We start from the raw sequence: 14,497 nt of genomic DNA on the forward strand, positions 1-14,497 counted from the left end.
GTGTCTTTACTTTCCGAATGGAGATATCAAGAACTCTCTTGCAGATGGTACTACGGAATATTACTACTCGGAAATCGATACATGGCACACCACGAAGCCTGATGGCGTCGAGATATTTTACTTCCCGCACAACCAGGTGAGTTAGCTTGCGTCTAAGTAGCGTCTAAGTATAGGCTTAATTTAGTTTGTTCCAGATCGAAGAGCACTGGCCAGATGGACACAAAAGGATTATATTTCCAGATGGAACATCCACAGTCGAGTCCTAGTTGTTGCATCAACTCCTCAATAAGAAAGGTTAGTTCTTATTCATTTCTGGCTGTCTACCGAATTGAAAGCTTTTTTGTTTCCATGCACCGGTTAGAACACTACTGCTGCCGCCGCACCTAGAAGTCCACTGTTTGTTATAGAAAGTCGGGCTGATCTGATGCAAGATCACTGGCGTCGTCATGATTGCAACTGCTGCACTATTCACTACCAAGACAACGATTTGCTACCGGAGAAGAATCGTTGGGTCAAGCCTATCGCGGTGGACAGAAGATGACGGGCTACCGACTTGTAAGGGATTCATCTCCTATAAGCTTCAGATTTCTGTTAAAACGGGACACACCACCCAGGTACAAACCTTCAATCGCAAGAGCTCATCTGAGTCGTTTGTGTTTCAGGTATCGACGGATAAAGTCGAGCCACGTTATGTGGAAGGCTGGGATATAAGGTTCCCAAAACGGTAGCTCAGGCCGGGGAAGAAGGCAACCATGTCGTCGTCTTCCGGTTCGACGGGTAACTCCCTGCTGAGGATCGCCATGCCGGTAGCGTCTTCTCTCATTCTTGCTTACTATGTCTTCACATTGCCCATGTCGTTCATGGGGGGAGGGGGCAGTGGGGATGTCAGGAGTGAAATCACAGGGAATTTGCAAGTTCCGGTTCAGACCAAGGTGGAGGTTTCGGTTGCTCCTCCGGTATCTATAGCTCTGGCCGCTCCAAGGCAAGCCAAGGAAACGCCCAAGTCGAGCAAGGGACCTGCATTGGAGGACAAGGCAAGCAAAGATCGGAAAGAAGCAGTTCCCAAGCTCAAGAGCTCGGCACCCACGAAGACGGCAGGCACGAATTCTCCTCCACCGACAAAGCCAAGGCTCAAAGATCCGGAATTGCCGTTGAAGAAGCCAGCGGCATCTCAGGATTTAAACGAAAAGGACGCTGCCAGCAGCACAGATCCGGTCCCTATTCCAGACGACATGGAAACCAAGGTGGATGCGCGTCGCACAGAAGCGAAGAAGGCGAATGTAGAGGATTTGAGTACGCAGGAATTAGCCACTCAAGAGGATTTCACAGGAGAAGAGCTCGGAGTTGACATTGATGAGGAGACAGGTGTGGGAACGGGAGTTTTCCACTCTTTTGCCATTTTCAAGAAGAATTATCAGCAAATGTTGAAGAGGTTCAAGATTTTCATCTATCCAGACGGTGATCCAAATACTTACTATCAAACACCACGGAAAATCACAGGCAAATACGCTAGCGAAGGTTATTTCTTCCAAAACCTGCGAGAGAGCAAGTTCGTCACCAAAAATCCGAACAAGGCTCATCTCTTCTTCATCCCCATCTCGTGCCACAAGATGCGAGGAAAGGTACCATGTTTACATTTTTTTCTTCTATTGCTGGAGATTATCTTACCTCAAACTGGAACAAAATGCAGGGAATTTCTTACGAGAAGATGGCGGATATTGTCCAGGAATACGTGGAAGGCTTGATCGTCAAGTATCCATATTGGAACAGGACGCTCGGTGCAGACCACTTCTTTGTAACCTGTCATGACGTCGGGGCGAGAGCCACAAACAAAGTTGCAAACCTGGTCAAGAACTCGATACGTGTGGTGTGTTCTCCCAGCTACAATGGAGATTTCATTCCCCACAAGGACATTGCCATGCCTCAGGTTTTGCAACCATTCGCTTTACCTCGAGGAGGAAACGACGTCAGAAACAGGTACTCTTGATATTCATTCAACCATGTATGCACTTCCTGGTCCTCACTCTGCGCAGAACAATTCTTGGATTCTGGGCCGGTCATCGAAATTCTAAGATCCGAGTGGTTTTAGCCAAGCTGTGGGAAGAGGACGATGTTCTAGCCATCAGTAATAACCGGATCAGCAGAGCCACTGGAGAGCTTGTGTACCAGAAGCAGTTTTATAGGAGCAAATTTTGCATTTGTCCTGGCGGCTCACAAGTCAACAGCGCACGCATCGTCGACTCTATACATTACGGATGCGTGCCAGGTCTTTCTTTCTAAGTGCTACCATGTGCTCGCCTGACCTCGCGTTTCATGTCACACCAGTGATTCTCTCAGACCATTACGATCTTCCTTTCAACGATGTGCTAGACTGGAAAAGATTCGCGTTGCTTTTAAGAGAGCGGGACGTCGGCGATCTTAAGTTGAAGCTCCAATCTGTCTCCAAGGAACAATACTTATCGTTGCACAGGGGACTCGTTGAGGTTGTTTTTCTTTTCTTTCTTTCTTTTTTCTCCTCGTGTTCTTATTGCCAGCCTTTTTCGACAGGTTCAAGATAGATTTGAATGGCATACACCGCCCAGGCCTTATGACGCCTTCCACATGGTGGTGTACGAGTTGTGGTTAAGGCACTTCACCGTGCAATACAAGAAATGAGAATGACAGGGAAGTTATTTTTTCCTTTGTCTTGGTGGACACTGTCTTGTTTTCCAGATTCTAAGAAACTCTTACATGGATCCCTCGAAGGACAAACGTCATTGCCACATCGTTCTCCTTTTAGGCCCGTCTACTCGTCATACCTTCACAGTAACTTGTAGTCGTGCGCCTTCATCAAACGGCTGGAGGTGCAGCTGGAATGCAGGTGTTTCGTACGGGTTCCTTGATGACCTGCATCCCTGCACAGTAGAGGTTGCCAGGAACAGGGGTTGTAACTTGGTGGTGGTGGCAAGGGTAACTCATAGATTGGTGGACTGAGCAGAGGTGGTGGCAATGAAAGCTCATAGCTTGGTGATGGTGCAGGAGTGGGGCTTAATGTTCTCCTCCACATATGTGTCAAGCTCATGAACTTCCAATAAGTCTTGATTATGTGTTTGCTGATGTTGATAAAGATTGGCATTCTTGTCAACCAGACCAACTTATAGAGAATCATCAGCAAGGAGTTTTTATTTTATGTTCATCTGGCTAAAGATAGATATTAAACTTAATTTGGGTTAATAATACCAATCTCTTGCCACTATATGGTAGTAAAGAGTGTTTATAAAGATTGATAAGTATATTAATGAAAGTGGTATTGTTGTTTCGAGTGATAAAGAATTTTCTGTAAATGACTAGATTTTCTATTTTATTTTAGCCACTTATCTACACTTTTGACCACTTGGAGGAGTCTCATTCACGAACTCCATAGGTCTTATTCCTGACTTAGGGACATGTTAGCCCTATGAATAGCATTTATGCCACTCAACCTTAGTCTAAATATTTTATATGTCTGATCCCATGATTGACACCCAAAGTTACCACTGACATATCAACCCATTACATTAAAGCTATGCTTATTCATTTTTGTCACATTGGTAATCCAAGACCATTTGTATCACAGTCCCATCTCTCAAAGACTAGGCCATTTGTCTATGAGTGGTCATCTTTTGACCACATCTTAACACCCTTAAAATGTCTAGAAACATAAAGAACACCCTTTCCTAATATCCCTTTTTCCATCCTTACCAAGTCCCTTTTCATCCATAGCCATGCTTGTAAATACTGCCATTAAGTTAAGGCCTAAAGGCCCAACCACTAAATCCCATTGTGTTAGGGCATAAGTGAGAGAGAGAATATTTTGATTTCTGGAATATTCCCCATCTTCCTTGTATAAAACCCTTGCCCCACAAGGGGAAGGGGGGGGCAAATTGTGAAGAGCATTGAAGCATTTTTTATGTTTGAGCAAGTGCTAGGGGAGGCAACCCTCCTTCCCCTAACATGTGGTGAATCTGACATAATGCATAGTGCTTTCTATTGCATCATTTGTCTCTTTTCCTTTTAGCTATAGAATTTGAGAAGCAATTTCTTGTAACTCTAAACCCTAAATTGATGGTTTTGCTTGATCTTGGGTGCATTGGATAGGTCTTAAACTCCTCTTTTCGGCAAAGTATAACACTTATCAAGCTGTGTAGTATTTGAGGAGATACAATGTTTCTTAGCTCAGTTTAGTGAATATTTTAGGGTTTCTCTTTTCTTGTCTAAATTCTCAGCTCAATTTCTCAAAGTAGTGCATTTGGGTTTGTAGATTTGGCTTGGATCTACAAGTAGAGGTGATTTTTAGTGCTAGATTTAAGTGAATTAGTGGCATGCAAAAGGATTTTCTTGTCTGGCTAGATAGGGGCATCTTTGCAATAAAAATTCATGCTTCTCCACTCTTTTTTTTATGCCATTTATTTTTGGAGGTGCTTTTGGTCATAGGCTTTCCAAAAATACTAACAGCACCTTAATATCGATCTAGATTGGTGACATGCGAATGTTTTCCCACAAAATTGGTGTTTTGGACTATGTTTTCTTGGATCTCACGGGATATTAAGGCATTTTCATTACAAATTCTTGGATTAGTGTGGTAGATGGGATTGAGCTCTTTCCAACGTACTTACAGTCAAAATGGTGAAAGATCAAAACCAAGATATTCATTTTTCTCTTTTGGGCTAAACTTTGGTGAGAAAGAAGCAATCTTCAAGTGGTAGGAGTAGGCACAAGAGCAAGAGCAGAATCAGGAGTAGGCACTGGAGTAGGAGTAGGTGCAAGAGTTGGGGCTGGAATAGGAGCGAGAGCAAGGGGTTATTGGTTACTGGTTATCGTAAGTTGTTGGCATTTACTCTACCCCTGAGGGTCAACAATTGTATGGGTTGAGGCCATCCCTCTACGATAAGCAAATCAACAGTCTAGAATGAAGTTTGTCTATGAGTACATCATTTGCTAATTCAGAGTTCCTGTAGTTCTAATTTTTGATCGTGGTAGCAGCTTCCTCTGACAAGTGATGCAGCATCTTCTCCAGCAGCTGCAGGTTAAGCACATGAAGAGTAGCAACTACTATCTTGAGTGAAATGGCCAGGCAGAGTCTAGCAACAAGATATTGAAGACTATTATCTCAAAGCTTGCGGAGGATCATCCGAGGCAGTGGGACAAGCACTTGGTTACAGCATTATGGGCTTTTCGGACGTCCTTTAAGACATCCATCTCTGTGACTCCATTCTCTCTCGTCTATGGGATAGAGGCTGTGCTTCCAGTGGAGATCTAGGTGCCATCACTCTCATTTTTGCTTCGATACGCAACAAAGATGCAGCTTAGTGATGAAGACAAGCTTCATGTGCGTGACTTGGAAGTTCTTGCCTTGGAAGAATAGTGACAACCCACAACCGAACATCTCTTTCGAGGCAAGCAGAAGATCAAGTTAGTCATTGATCACTGGCGGTCTGCTAAACCATTTGAGGATGGCAATCTTGTTCTATTCAAGGAGTTCATGCCACCTTCGAAGTTCTCTCCTTGTTGGACCGGCCCCTACTTTATCCAGCAATACATTGGAGGTGGATCATACATGCTAGTTGTCACAAATGTGACTTCGGGTATCGAAAGTTACTTGTCGGCTAGTCCTTTCGGATATTCTTTCCTTACTGCCACGACGGTATGAGGTCGGTATTGCTGGACTTGTTATTAATCTCCACCTGAGCTAGTTGAGAAATTGGTCATCACATGTGCACTTAAACCGGAAGGGCACTAAGGAAGGAAATCATAAGTTGTCATTTGTCAAGTAGACTTGATACAGTGATGAGAAACTCATGATGTTGACTTGCACTTGCTAGTGTTGGGAACCCCCGCGATATTGAGCTTGGTCCCACAATATCGCTAGATGATAGCTTACCGTGTCTGCTAAACACCCTCGCTATCATACCCTTTGTGTTAGTCTCATTCCAGTCCTTAATACTAATTATGGAAAGTGTCTAGATTTGCTCATTTGGCATATGTACGGAATGTAGAGATTGGCTTGAACACAATGGTGTTCGTCTCGTGTCCAAATTTGCATTATAGCGGCATTCCATATTTAGTAAGTTTCAAGCTTGTCCCAGAGACTAACTCCTAATACTAAGGGAAGCTTAGGGTGAAAGCCCAAAGCATGTGTTCCTCAAGGGGGGGGGGGGGGGGGGGGGGGGGGTGGTTCCAAATGTATAGTAGGGATAGTGGGTAGGTTGGGTATGGCCGACCAACCTGAGGCATAGTCTAGCTCCCGCTTGCATGCCTGTCTTTGTATTGCGTCCGGCTTGGGTCTAAGCCCAAGTTCCATTCCATGCTAGCTGGTGGAGTACCCATATCCTTACGTTAGGCCACCGGTATGCCGAAATAGCACCAAACTCCGTTTGGCTCCGTTTTGCGTGCTAGTCCTAGCATTAGGATGTTAGTTGCTCTATGACTGTTCCAAGTCGCTCTAGGCTCCTGTCTTTTTGCTCCTTGAGCTATATGCCCGGGAGTTGCTCCATGGTTCAGTTTCGTTACTCCTTGGCTCCATGCTTGGGAGTTTGGCACCGTTCCTTCGTTCAGTGGCCCAAGGCCCTGAAACTCAAGTTCCACACCACTGTCCTTTGGACACATGGCATGTGACACATGGCATCTGTCATGTGGCACATAGAGGGTTTAGGTTCCGCTTCATGGTGTTATCCTATGGTAAATCACTATAAGATAAAGGGTAAAAACCACGTGCGTTATAGTTGGTATCAGAGAAAATGGCACAGGTTCGATTCTCATTAATTAGTGGCTACTTAAAAATATAATATACCCTTGAGCAAGGTATATTCCTACCCCTAAATTTGAAATCGTACGTATTGGGCATCCGTGTGTATGTCCTTCCTCTTGTGTGGAGTATCCACGAATGAAGGTATCCACCGTGGGATTGCGGTACAGGTGGATGACTAGTTGCCTCACATGGAATAGCTGGTCTACACAATGGAAGGATTGGTAGATTCAGTGCGGAAATGGAGGTGCTGGTTCCCCTTGGCTCAGTAGGGGTTGTTAGTCAATAGTCAATGAGGACATTGACATCTCTGAAGGGGGGGTGAGTGTAGCGCATGTGATCATGGGATGAGATTTGGATATACTGTCACCGTGGATCTTTGGAACTTTGGGGGATAAATAGGGATAAAATAGCCACTAAGGGCTCTTTCATCAAGCAATTACCCCTTTTCCAGTTGGCTTAAGAGGAGAGAGATAAAGTGCGCTACAGTCACGCCCTTTTAACAGAATAGGGAACATCGACAGAGAGGTGGGTTATATGACCAGTCGACAGTAGCTACCCCATAACTAGAGATTTCACCATGCACACGAAGTGCCCAAGCCAATCTGCATATTACTGGCCCAAACTCAAAGATCAATAGATGGACAATATCAAAGTCAGAGACAATGATATCTTAGAGACTTAATTATTAGTGAATAAAGCTTAGATTAGAACACAAAAGTATTCCAAGTAAGTTATCATTCGATAAATCAGTATTATAGGATAGGAACCACCAAGATCACTATCATTGGAAAACATAGGATTCACCATCCAACAAAATTCAATAGCAAGTATATCATCAAGTACACTCAATGAGAAAACTTAACTATCGAAGATTGTAGACAATATGCTAAACAACTTACGAAACATAACTCAAAGAACACTAAGTATCATTGACTGGCAAGCAAAATACTCGCGAATGTATCACCTGAAGGAAATAACATCCTAATCTATCAGAACTAACTCGAGCAACAATCAACAGAACAAAATGAATGTGGTAAGACCAACAAACACTTAGTCATGCCAACCATCGCACCAACGTATCTGAATAGATCCCGGTCAACAATACCAAGGAACTCAAGTCACTTTAACAAGCGTCGGCAACAGCTTGCTAATGTCTCAAACCCAAGAGATCAATCCAAAACAAACTACAAAGAATATGTGGTATTGCGAAAAGCCATTAGCCATCAAAGAGAACAACTAACCATCATAAAAGATCATCAATCATTCTATCAATAGAGAGATGCATAATCATCATCGAAGAAAGAATCCACCATCTTGAAGAATGGCAAATCATTTTAGATCAACGATAATCAAGCAAAACCTTCAACAACGATAATCAACTATCCTAGATGACAATCAATCATCATCAATAATTGCTAGATGCAAAAGCCAACTTCAATATCGAAGCTATGGAGCCAACAATGCCTTCTCGAACAACTTCTAACAAATGGAATAACGAGTATAAAACTCAAAGAACCAAAAGTTTGAAGAAGCCTATAGCCAAATCTTGCTTAATAATGATCGCGAGTCTTGCATGAACCAACTTCAATGCTAAAGAAGAAATCATGGTACAACCCACAATATCCTTCTCAACACATCCGTACACAGCCAAACTTTATAATGCTTAAGCTAATGAAGAGTATATTTGCATCAATCCAAAAGCTAAACACAACAAAGTTATACTCAATAAGTGACCATCAAATGATCCTCCATGAATCCATCTATAGCAAGACGTAACTTACTTCATAGCAAGTACAAAAAGAATCACCAATGATCAATATATCCCAACTCAAATCCAACAAGGATTCAAACATTTCAATATCGATCACTAACTCTTCCGCTTGTAGAGTTAGCATAGTTTATGACTAAATCACTTTTCAAGGAAAAGCTCAAAGCTCAACCTCTACTAAATAATCTTGTTGTGATACAACTAACTCAAACTTGCCACTCAGCTCGTTTGAACGTCAATAGAGTTGCTAACTAGCAAATGCACGAATACTAATAACATAAAGCTATAGCCAAATCATTAACACTATCTTCTTCAAGACTAATGAAACTTAATATCAATTCTAAGGAAAGACATCTCATTTCACTTGAATCTCAATATCAACAATGTCAATGACAAGGCATCACTTCAATGCCATCAACACCATAACAAAACTAAAAGAAAGCATGAGTGAATCACCACTCAAAACTCCCTAGCAACTAAGCTAACCAAGGTCAAAGATACTTTACTCAGTATCCGAGACCAATCCTCCAACAATACTCAGTTACAGATAACACTTCATCAAGGAGTGATTCACCATGTCCAAGACTCTATGAATTCCAACACTACGAACTAGATGCAACCAAATGATATTGACAGAGGTAGAATTGACATGACAACATGGAAAACCCATGTAAGTCTAACAACACGATCCTCCGCAACACCATTTGGCAAAGCAAGCCCATCACTACTAAATCATCATCAATTGAAGCAAGTGTCAACAATTCTGAGAAAAGTCTATAAGTAATCACTAGTCGCTAAGCAACTAACAATCACCTTTCAACTTGCCTTCACAAGACCCAACACTAAACTCACGTCACCGAGTTATATACTTGTCCAACATAAACGTAATACCTTAGATCGAGATAAAAGTTCATAGACAAGCATAAACTAAATGACCACTCGAATCCAACTCAACCACAATAAACTCACTAATGCATTTATTCAACAGCTCTGAGCATGCCTTGAATAGGTTAGCTATGCATGATCAACACTCAGTCGAAACTAAAGTGAAGACCATAAGATGGACTCATATTAGTACACAACCTCCTCATAGACAAAGCTATAGTACGGGTACCAACATCTCAACCTCAAACAATTAAGTTGGACATCACCATCCTCAGCTAAGGCGCAGGGCCACCAAGACCAAGTCAAGATCAGTGAGAACTCATTACTCTCATAGAGTTTAACGAAATGCAAGGTGCAACCTGCCACCAAGCAAAATGCTATAGAAGAAAGGCATAAGGGTCACCCTTCTTAGAAAAGTGCAATGGCCACTTTTCTACTCCAATTCCAGACTCTATCCAACTCAATTGTTTTAGCCCCAAAAGTCAGCATCCCTTTCGAGCTGTATCATACAAACTACTTACTAAAGTCTAAACTAACTGAAGCCAACTCTAACCCCTTCACTAGTTTGTAATGGCTTACAAAAACGGAATGGTTTTCGAGCAAAGTGATTAATAGATCATCTATTGGAAAAGTCTAAGAAGATTTGTGGAAAATTTTCCATCTTAGAGAAAGAATGATCCTCAGTCTAGGAATACAAACTTTCAAGACTCAACCAAGTTTCTCTTACCTACACTTCACATAGATTCACTTCAACACCAATTCTCATTACCCAAAAATATGCTAAAGCATCAAACATCTTTGCCCATATCTTTGACATCCAACATTGACATTCGCAAAGTGCAAAATGAACATCCAAGGCTTGATCACGAAAACCACATCTTCGGATATCCACATTGCACTAACACTTTTCTTCAACCACCTTCAAGATCCAATGTGAAGCAAAAATATTGACAAGAAAAATGATATGGAAAATCAAGCTTTAAGGAAAATTCCTTATCACTCGAAGTAACAATGTCACTTCTACTAACACAAGTGATAGTGATGTTAATGCCCCAACTACACATTTTCTCCATCCAACAATCTACTCCAAATGCTAATAGATCAACCGACAAGTTATAGCAAATGAATGTTACAACCCTTTTCATTACCTTATGGGTAAACCCTCAAGGAAATAACGTACCAACTCAAGCTTAGCATAATGGACCACCATAAAAAATCCAGTCAAAGCTACTATAATGCTACTTCGTGCAGATAGACTAGCTTCACTATCAACCACTTTGGGGTTGATCATCATTTACCCAAGCAACTTCATAAACACATTGCTTATTATCATATGGATATGATATAAGTATCACAATGACTTGATCATCAATTGAGCAACACCACGAACAATGCCCATGTCACTACTACAAAATTTATGTAAATATCAAGTGCCAATTGGATTCGACAAAATGCAACACAAATGCCACACTTCACCGATAGAGATTTATAACATCTAACACCACTAACTTTTGTTCACAACATGGATAAGCTCATACCACTCTCTTTTCGACCAAACTCAAAACTAATCCAACACCAAACTATTCAAGGAGCAATAGCAAGGTTCCCCGGAAAAGAATTGAGCATTGCAACCCAAGTTTTTCAATAACAAGCCTAGACAAAATGGTTTAGTGTTTCACCACTATCCATCCCATAATTCACCACTTGTAAGACCATCACTTCTAACATACATCAAGGTAGGGACTCCTGATTGCATATTGTGAACACAAGCAATGAGTCACACTTTGTTGCAAATCATCCCTCCAAGAAGAGAAAATGATTTACGTGTTTGATCCTTCGTCCCTGAGGACTCTCTTTTCAGTTTCATCTTTGACTAAACCTCAAGCTTGCGTTCGCATTGCCTTCAGTCCAATCCAAGAAAATTTTATGAGAGAGCACAGCAATGACTACTTGAACCAATAGACTAATCCCTACAGTCTTGATTGATCCACTCATAAATCATGCCTAGGAAGGATCCACTAGTGCCGTGCTAAACAACTACGGACTAGCCTATTTGCCACTCATAGCAAACCCAGGGAAGGTTTACTTTTTTTACCCATGGTACATGGAATAACTCATAGGACCACCGATGGCTAACATTAATCCTGCTAACTCAAAGTGTAACCTCGAGTTCCTAATGCGCCTCACTCACGAGCCCAAGCTCAAACTCATGCAAATGGAACATCTCCAAACCATCTTATGAGCCCAAGCACAAGCTCACATCATAAGGTACAACGAGGTATCTATACCCAAGGAACATTTGCGAAGCCTTTGCACCCAAACGTGTACCCACTCGAATCATCTGGAGAAGGGAAAAAAAGACAAACTCGAGGATTCAAACTTAGGAAAATAAACTTGAGAGGTTCAAGGTTAGGACTGTATTCCTAACCTTGACGTGAGCAGCAGGGACTATAAAAGTAGGACTTAGAATGTTTTTAGACTTATCCCTAATACAAAATACATTGCAATACATTGTCATTTTGCCTATCTTTTTGGCTCTTCATGGCAATAGCAATGTTTTACTTACCCACCGCCTTCAAGGGATCAAAGGCATGGGACTAGCACCTTCAAGCACGTTTTCACAGTTTCCACTTGGTTTGGCACAAGCAGGTAAGTGCACTCTTCTTGTAGTGTAGATTTAGATTTAGGGACTAGATTAGATTTGAAACTCCTAAGAAGATCTCGTATGGACGTTTTCCTCCCAGTTTAGAGATTCTAGGAGTTTTCATTGGTGACCACGGTGGGATAGAGCAAATCAAGACAATCATTTCCCCCAAAACTTCAAGGAAAACAGACCAAAGATGCACAAGAAAATGGCATAGGAAGAAAAAGCCCCAAAAATCAAGAAAAACAAGACCGTAAAACAAAAACGGTGGAAGAGCATGAAGAATGAAGAAAAAAAATGGAGCGTAAGACCAAAAGATGAAGAACACTTGAAGATTGAAGCCACCCAAGTCGTGGAAAACTTGGAGCGTACGCGTAACTGTTTTTGGCGAGAGGTTGAAGAAAGTAAATATTCCAAGAATCTACGATAAGGAAACGACCAAGGGAAAATTCTAGTGGCTGGAAATGGAGGAAGAATGAAAAAGCACGACTACCCATTTGGAGACACAAGTTGTACAAGATACAAGGACTGCCTTTTGTGTGGTTTCAAAAATTGTGCAAAACCGTACAAGCAATGCTATCCAAAATGGCAATGTGACACTTGCAAGCAAGCAAAAGCTAGACTCCAAATCAGGGATGAAAATGCCACAGCAGAGGAGAGAGGGAAACGAGAAGAAATAGCCCAAGAAAACAACACTAAAGAGAGAGACGATAGTTTAGAACAAACAGTGAAACAAAGCTTCAGTTGCTTATAAAAACTTCAAGAAACGATTCTGTGACTCTTCTACAAATTGTCTAGAAAATAGGAAGGATGCAAAAATGAGGAAATGTTGAAAGAAAAATATGTTTACTTCGATTTCTTTGCAACTCGAAGAACCTTGACTTGGGTGTATCGCGGACACCTCTTTCAATAAACAATTGTCGAATTCCTAAGAATACACAAACATGAAACTTTTCAACCATTAACGCTTGCTTTCAACACTGATTTGACGAGAGTCATAATAGCAACAGAGTGTGGAACCTTTGAACCACAAGTTCGTTGGTTTGTGGACACTCTTAGATTTAGAGATTTCGAAGAGAATGCGGAATTACTTTACCGACTTCTTCAAAGTCCTCTTCATATAACGCTATCAACAAGCACTCTTATCGAACTATATACTATAGCATATTGGCACCGTTTAGGACGGACGAGAATAGCTGGAGAATTAAGAAATCAAGGACAAGGCCATCAACAAATACAAATTCGGAATTCGGGATTAAGAAACCGACGGGAACCTGAACTTGAGTCAAGTTCAAGGGAACGACTTGGAAACTCAAGGATAACAAGTCGAAGGAGGAGAAATTTAAGACAGAATCACAATAGGCCAAGATTAAACATAGTAACAAACTTCAATTTTGACACTGAGGTCCAACGCCAAAACCCCATCCTAGAGCTATATATCACTCGCAACCCACAAGGAAGAGTGCGTCCAAGTAGTCTCAACATTTTAAGGAGTATTTTAGGAGATCCCTGCGTCAAGGATTCAAACTTATAATGCAAGAGTATTAATTGAGACTATCCCTTGGGAAGTTCGTGAAGTGATCGACTCTGATCGTGAAAGAGAATGTGCTATATGACAAAGGGAAGTAGAACACCACCGGCAAGAATAGCATCAGGGAAATACACCACCACGAAATCGACCATAGAGAAAAGCGTGTTAGATAAATCCGCACACACATAGGCTTAAAGCAACAAGAATCTGTTGGAAACTATACTTTGACGTGTGGATGTCATTTGAGACAAGAAACATACAAGAATTAGGATATTAAAAATACAACCATTGCTGTATTCAACATTTTCAAATATTACCATCGATTGGGAAACACAAAAGCTCATAGTGAGAGCTTGCATTCCAATACGACCAACACATTATAAAAGATCAAAACAATTGTTCAAGAATGAACTACTAAAGAGAGTTGCAATCGTTTGCATACCTGCTCGATCCTAAAGTTGGCGAGCAGTATTCAATATTACCAGCGAACATCTATATCAATCAATTTATGACACAACTGACCTCCTTCCACAAACAAAATCGTACTTACTTACACCACTAGATTTTTCAAATACAAGACCTTTCCTGAGCTAGACTCAGGAAAGTGACCTCGAGAAGAAACTCGGGAAGAATCGAGAAAGAAAAACTCGATTGAAGACTCAAGACACAAGAGCTTGACTTCGCAACAAAACCAAACTTGTAGAAGACTCAAGACACAAGAGCTTGACTTCACAACAAAACCAAACTTGCAGAAGACTCAAGACACAAGAGCTTGACTTCGCAACAAAACCAAACTTGCAGAAGACTCAAGACGTAAGAGCTTGACTTTGCAATCTATGAAGAACAACATTTGACTCAAGACAACTTAGGCAAAACATAAATTCAGGAAACTTACCTCAACAT

The 14,497-nt window shown here is 41.4% G+C and overlaps 2 protein-coding genes across 3 annotated transcripts in view; both read left to right on the forward strand.

Annotated features, from left to right (window-relative positions):
• LOC112343046 overlaps window positions 1-728 on the forward strand; it is a 2,882-nt gene extending 2,154 nt beyond the window's left edge. Inside the window, exons 10-11 of the mRNA XM_024665863.1 lie at window positions 32-136; window positions 432-728. Coding sequence (XP_024521631.1) covers window positions 32-136; window positions 432-728 — 402 coding nt within the window. The remainder of the gene's footprint in view (window positions 1-31; window positions 137-431) is intronic.
• On the forward strand, window positions 15-2,744 carry LOC9651367 (probable glycosyltransferase At5g20260). 2 transcript variants are annotated; one of them, XM_024665817.1, is made up of 8 exons: window positions 15-136; window positions 195-294; window positions 362-614; window positions 663-1,622; window positions 1,691-1,977; window positions 2,034-2,266; window positions 2,326-2,483; window positions 2,548-2,744. In XM_024665817.1, exons 4-8 carry the CDS (start codon window positions 753-755, stop codon window positions 2,653-2,655), a joined length of 1,656 nt encoding a protein of 551 aa, XP_024521585.1. In that variant the 5' UTR covers window positions 15-136; window positions 195-294; window positions 362-614; window positions 663-752; the 3' UTR covers window positions 2,656-2,744. The 2 variants fall into 2 exon arrangements, with proteins under 2 accessions (XP_024521585.1, XP_024521584.1); XM_024665816.1 differs by having other exon boundaries at window positions 362-1,622.
• Window positions 2,745-14,497: the final 11,753 nt, after the last annotated feature.

Source organism: Selaginella moellendorffii, unplaced genomic scaffold, assembly GCF_000143415.4.
Source record: "Selaginella moellendorffii unplaced genomic scaffold, v1.0 SELMOscaffold_129, whole genome shotgun sequence".
Lineage (NCBI taxonomy): Eukaryota > Viridiplantae > Streptophyta > Lycopodiopsida > Selaginellales > Selaginellaceae > Selaginella > Selaginella moellendorffii.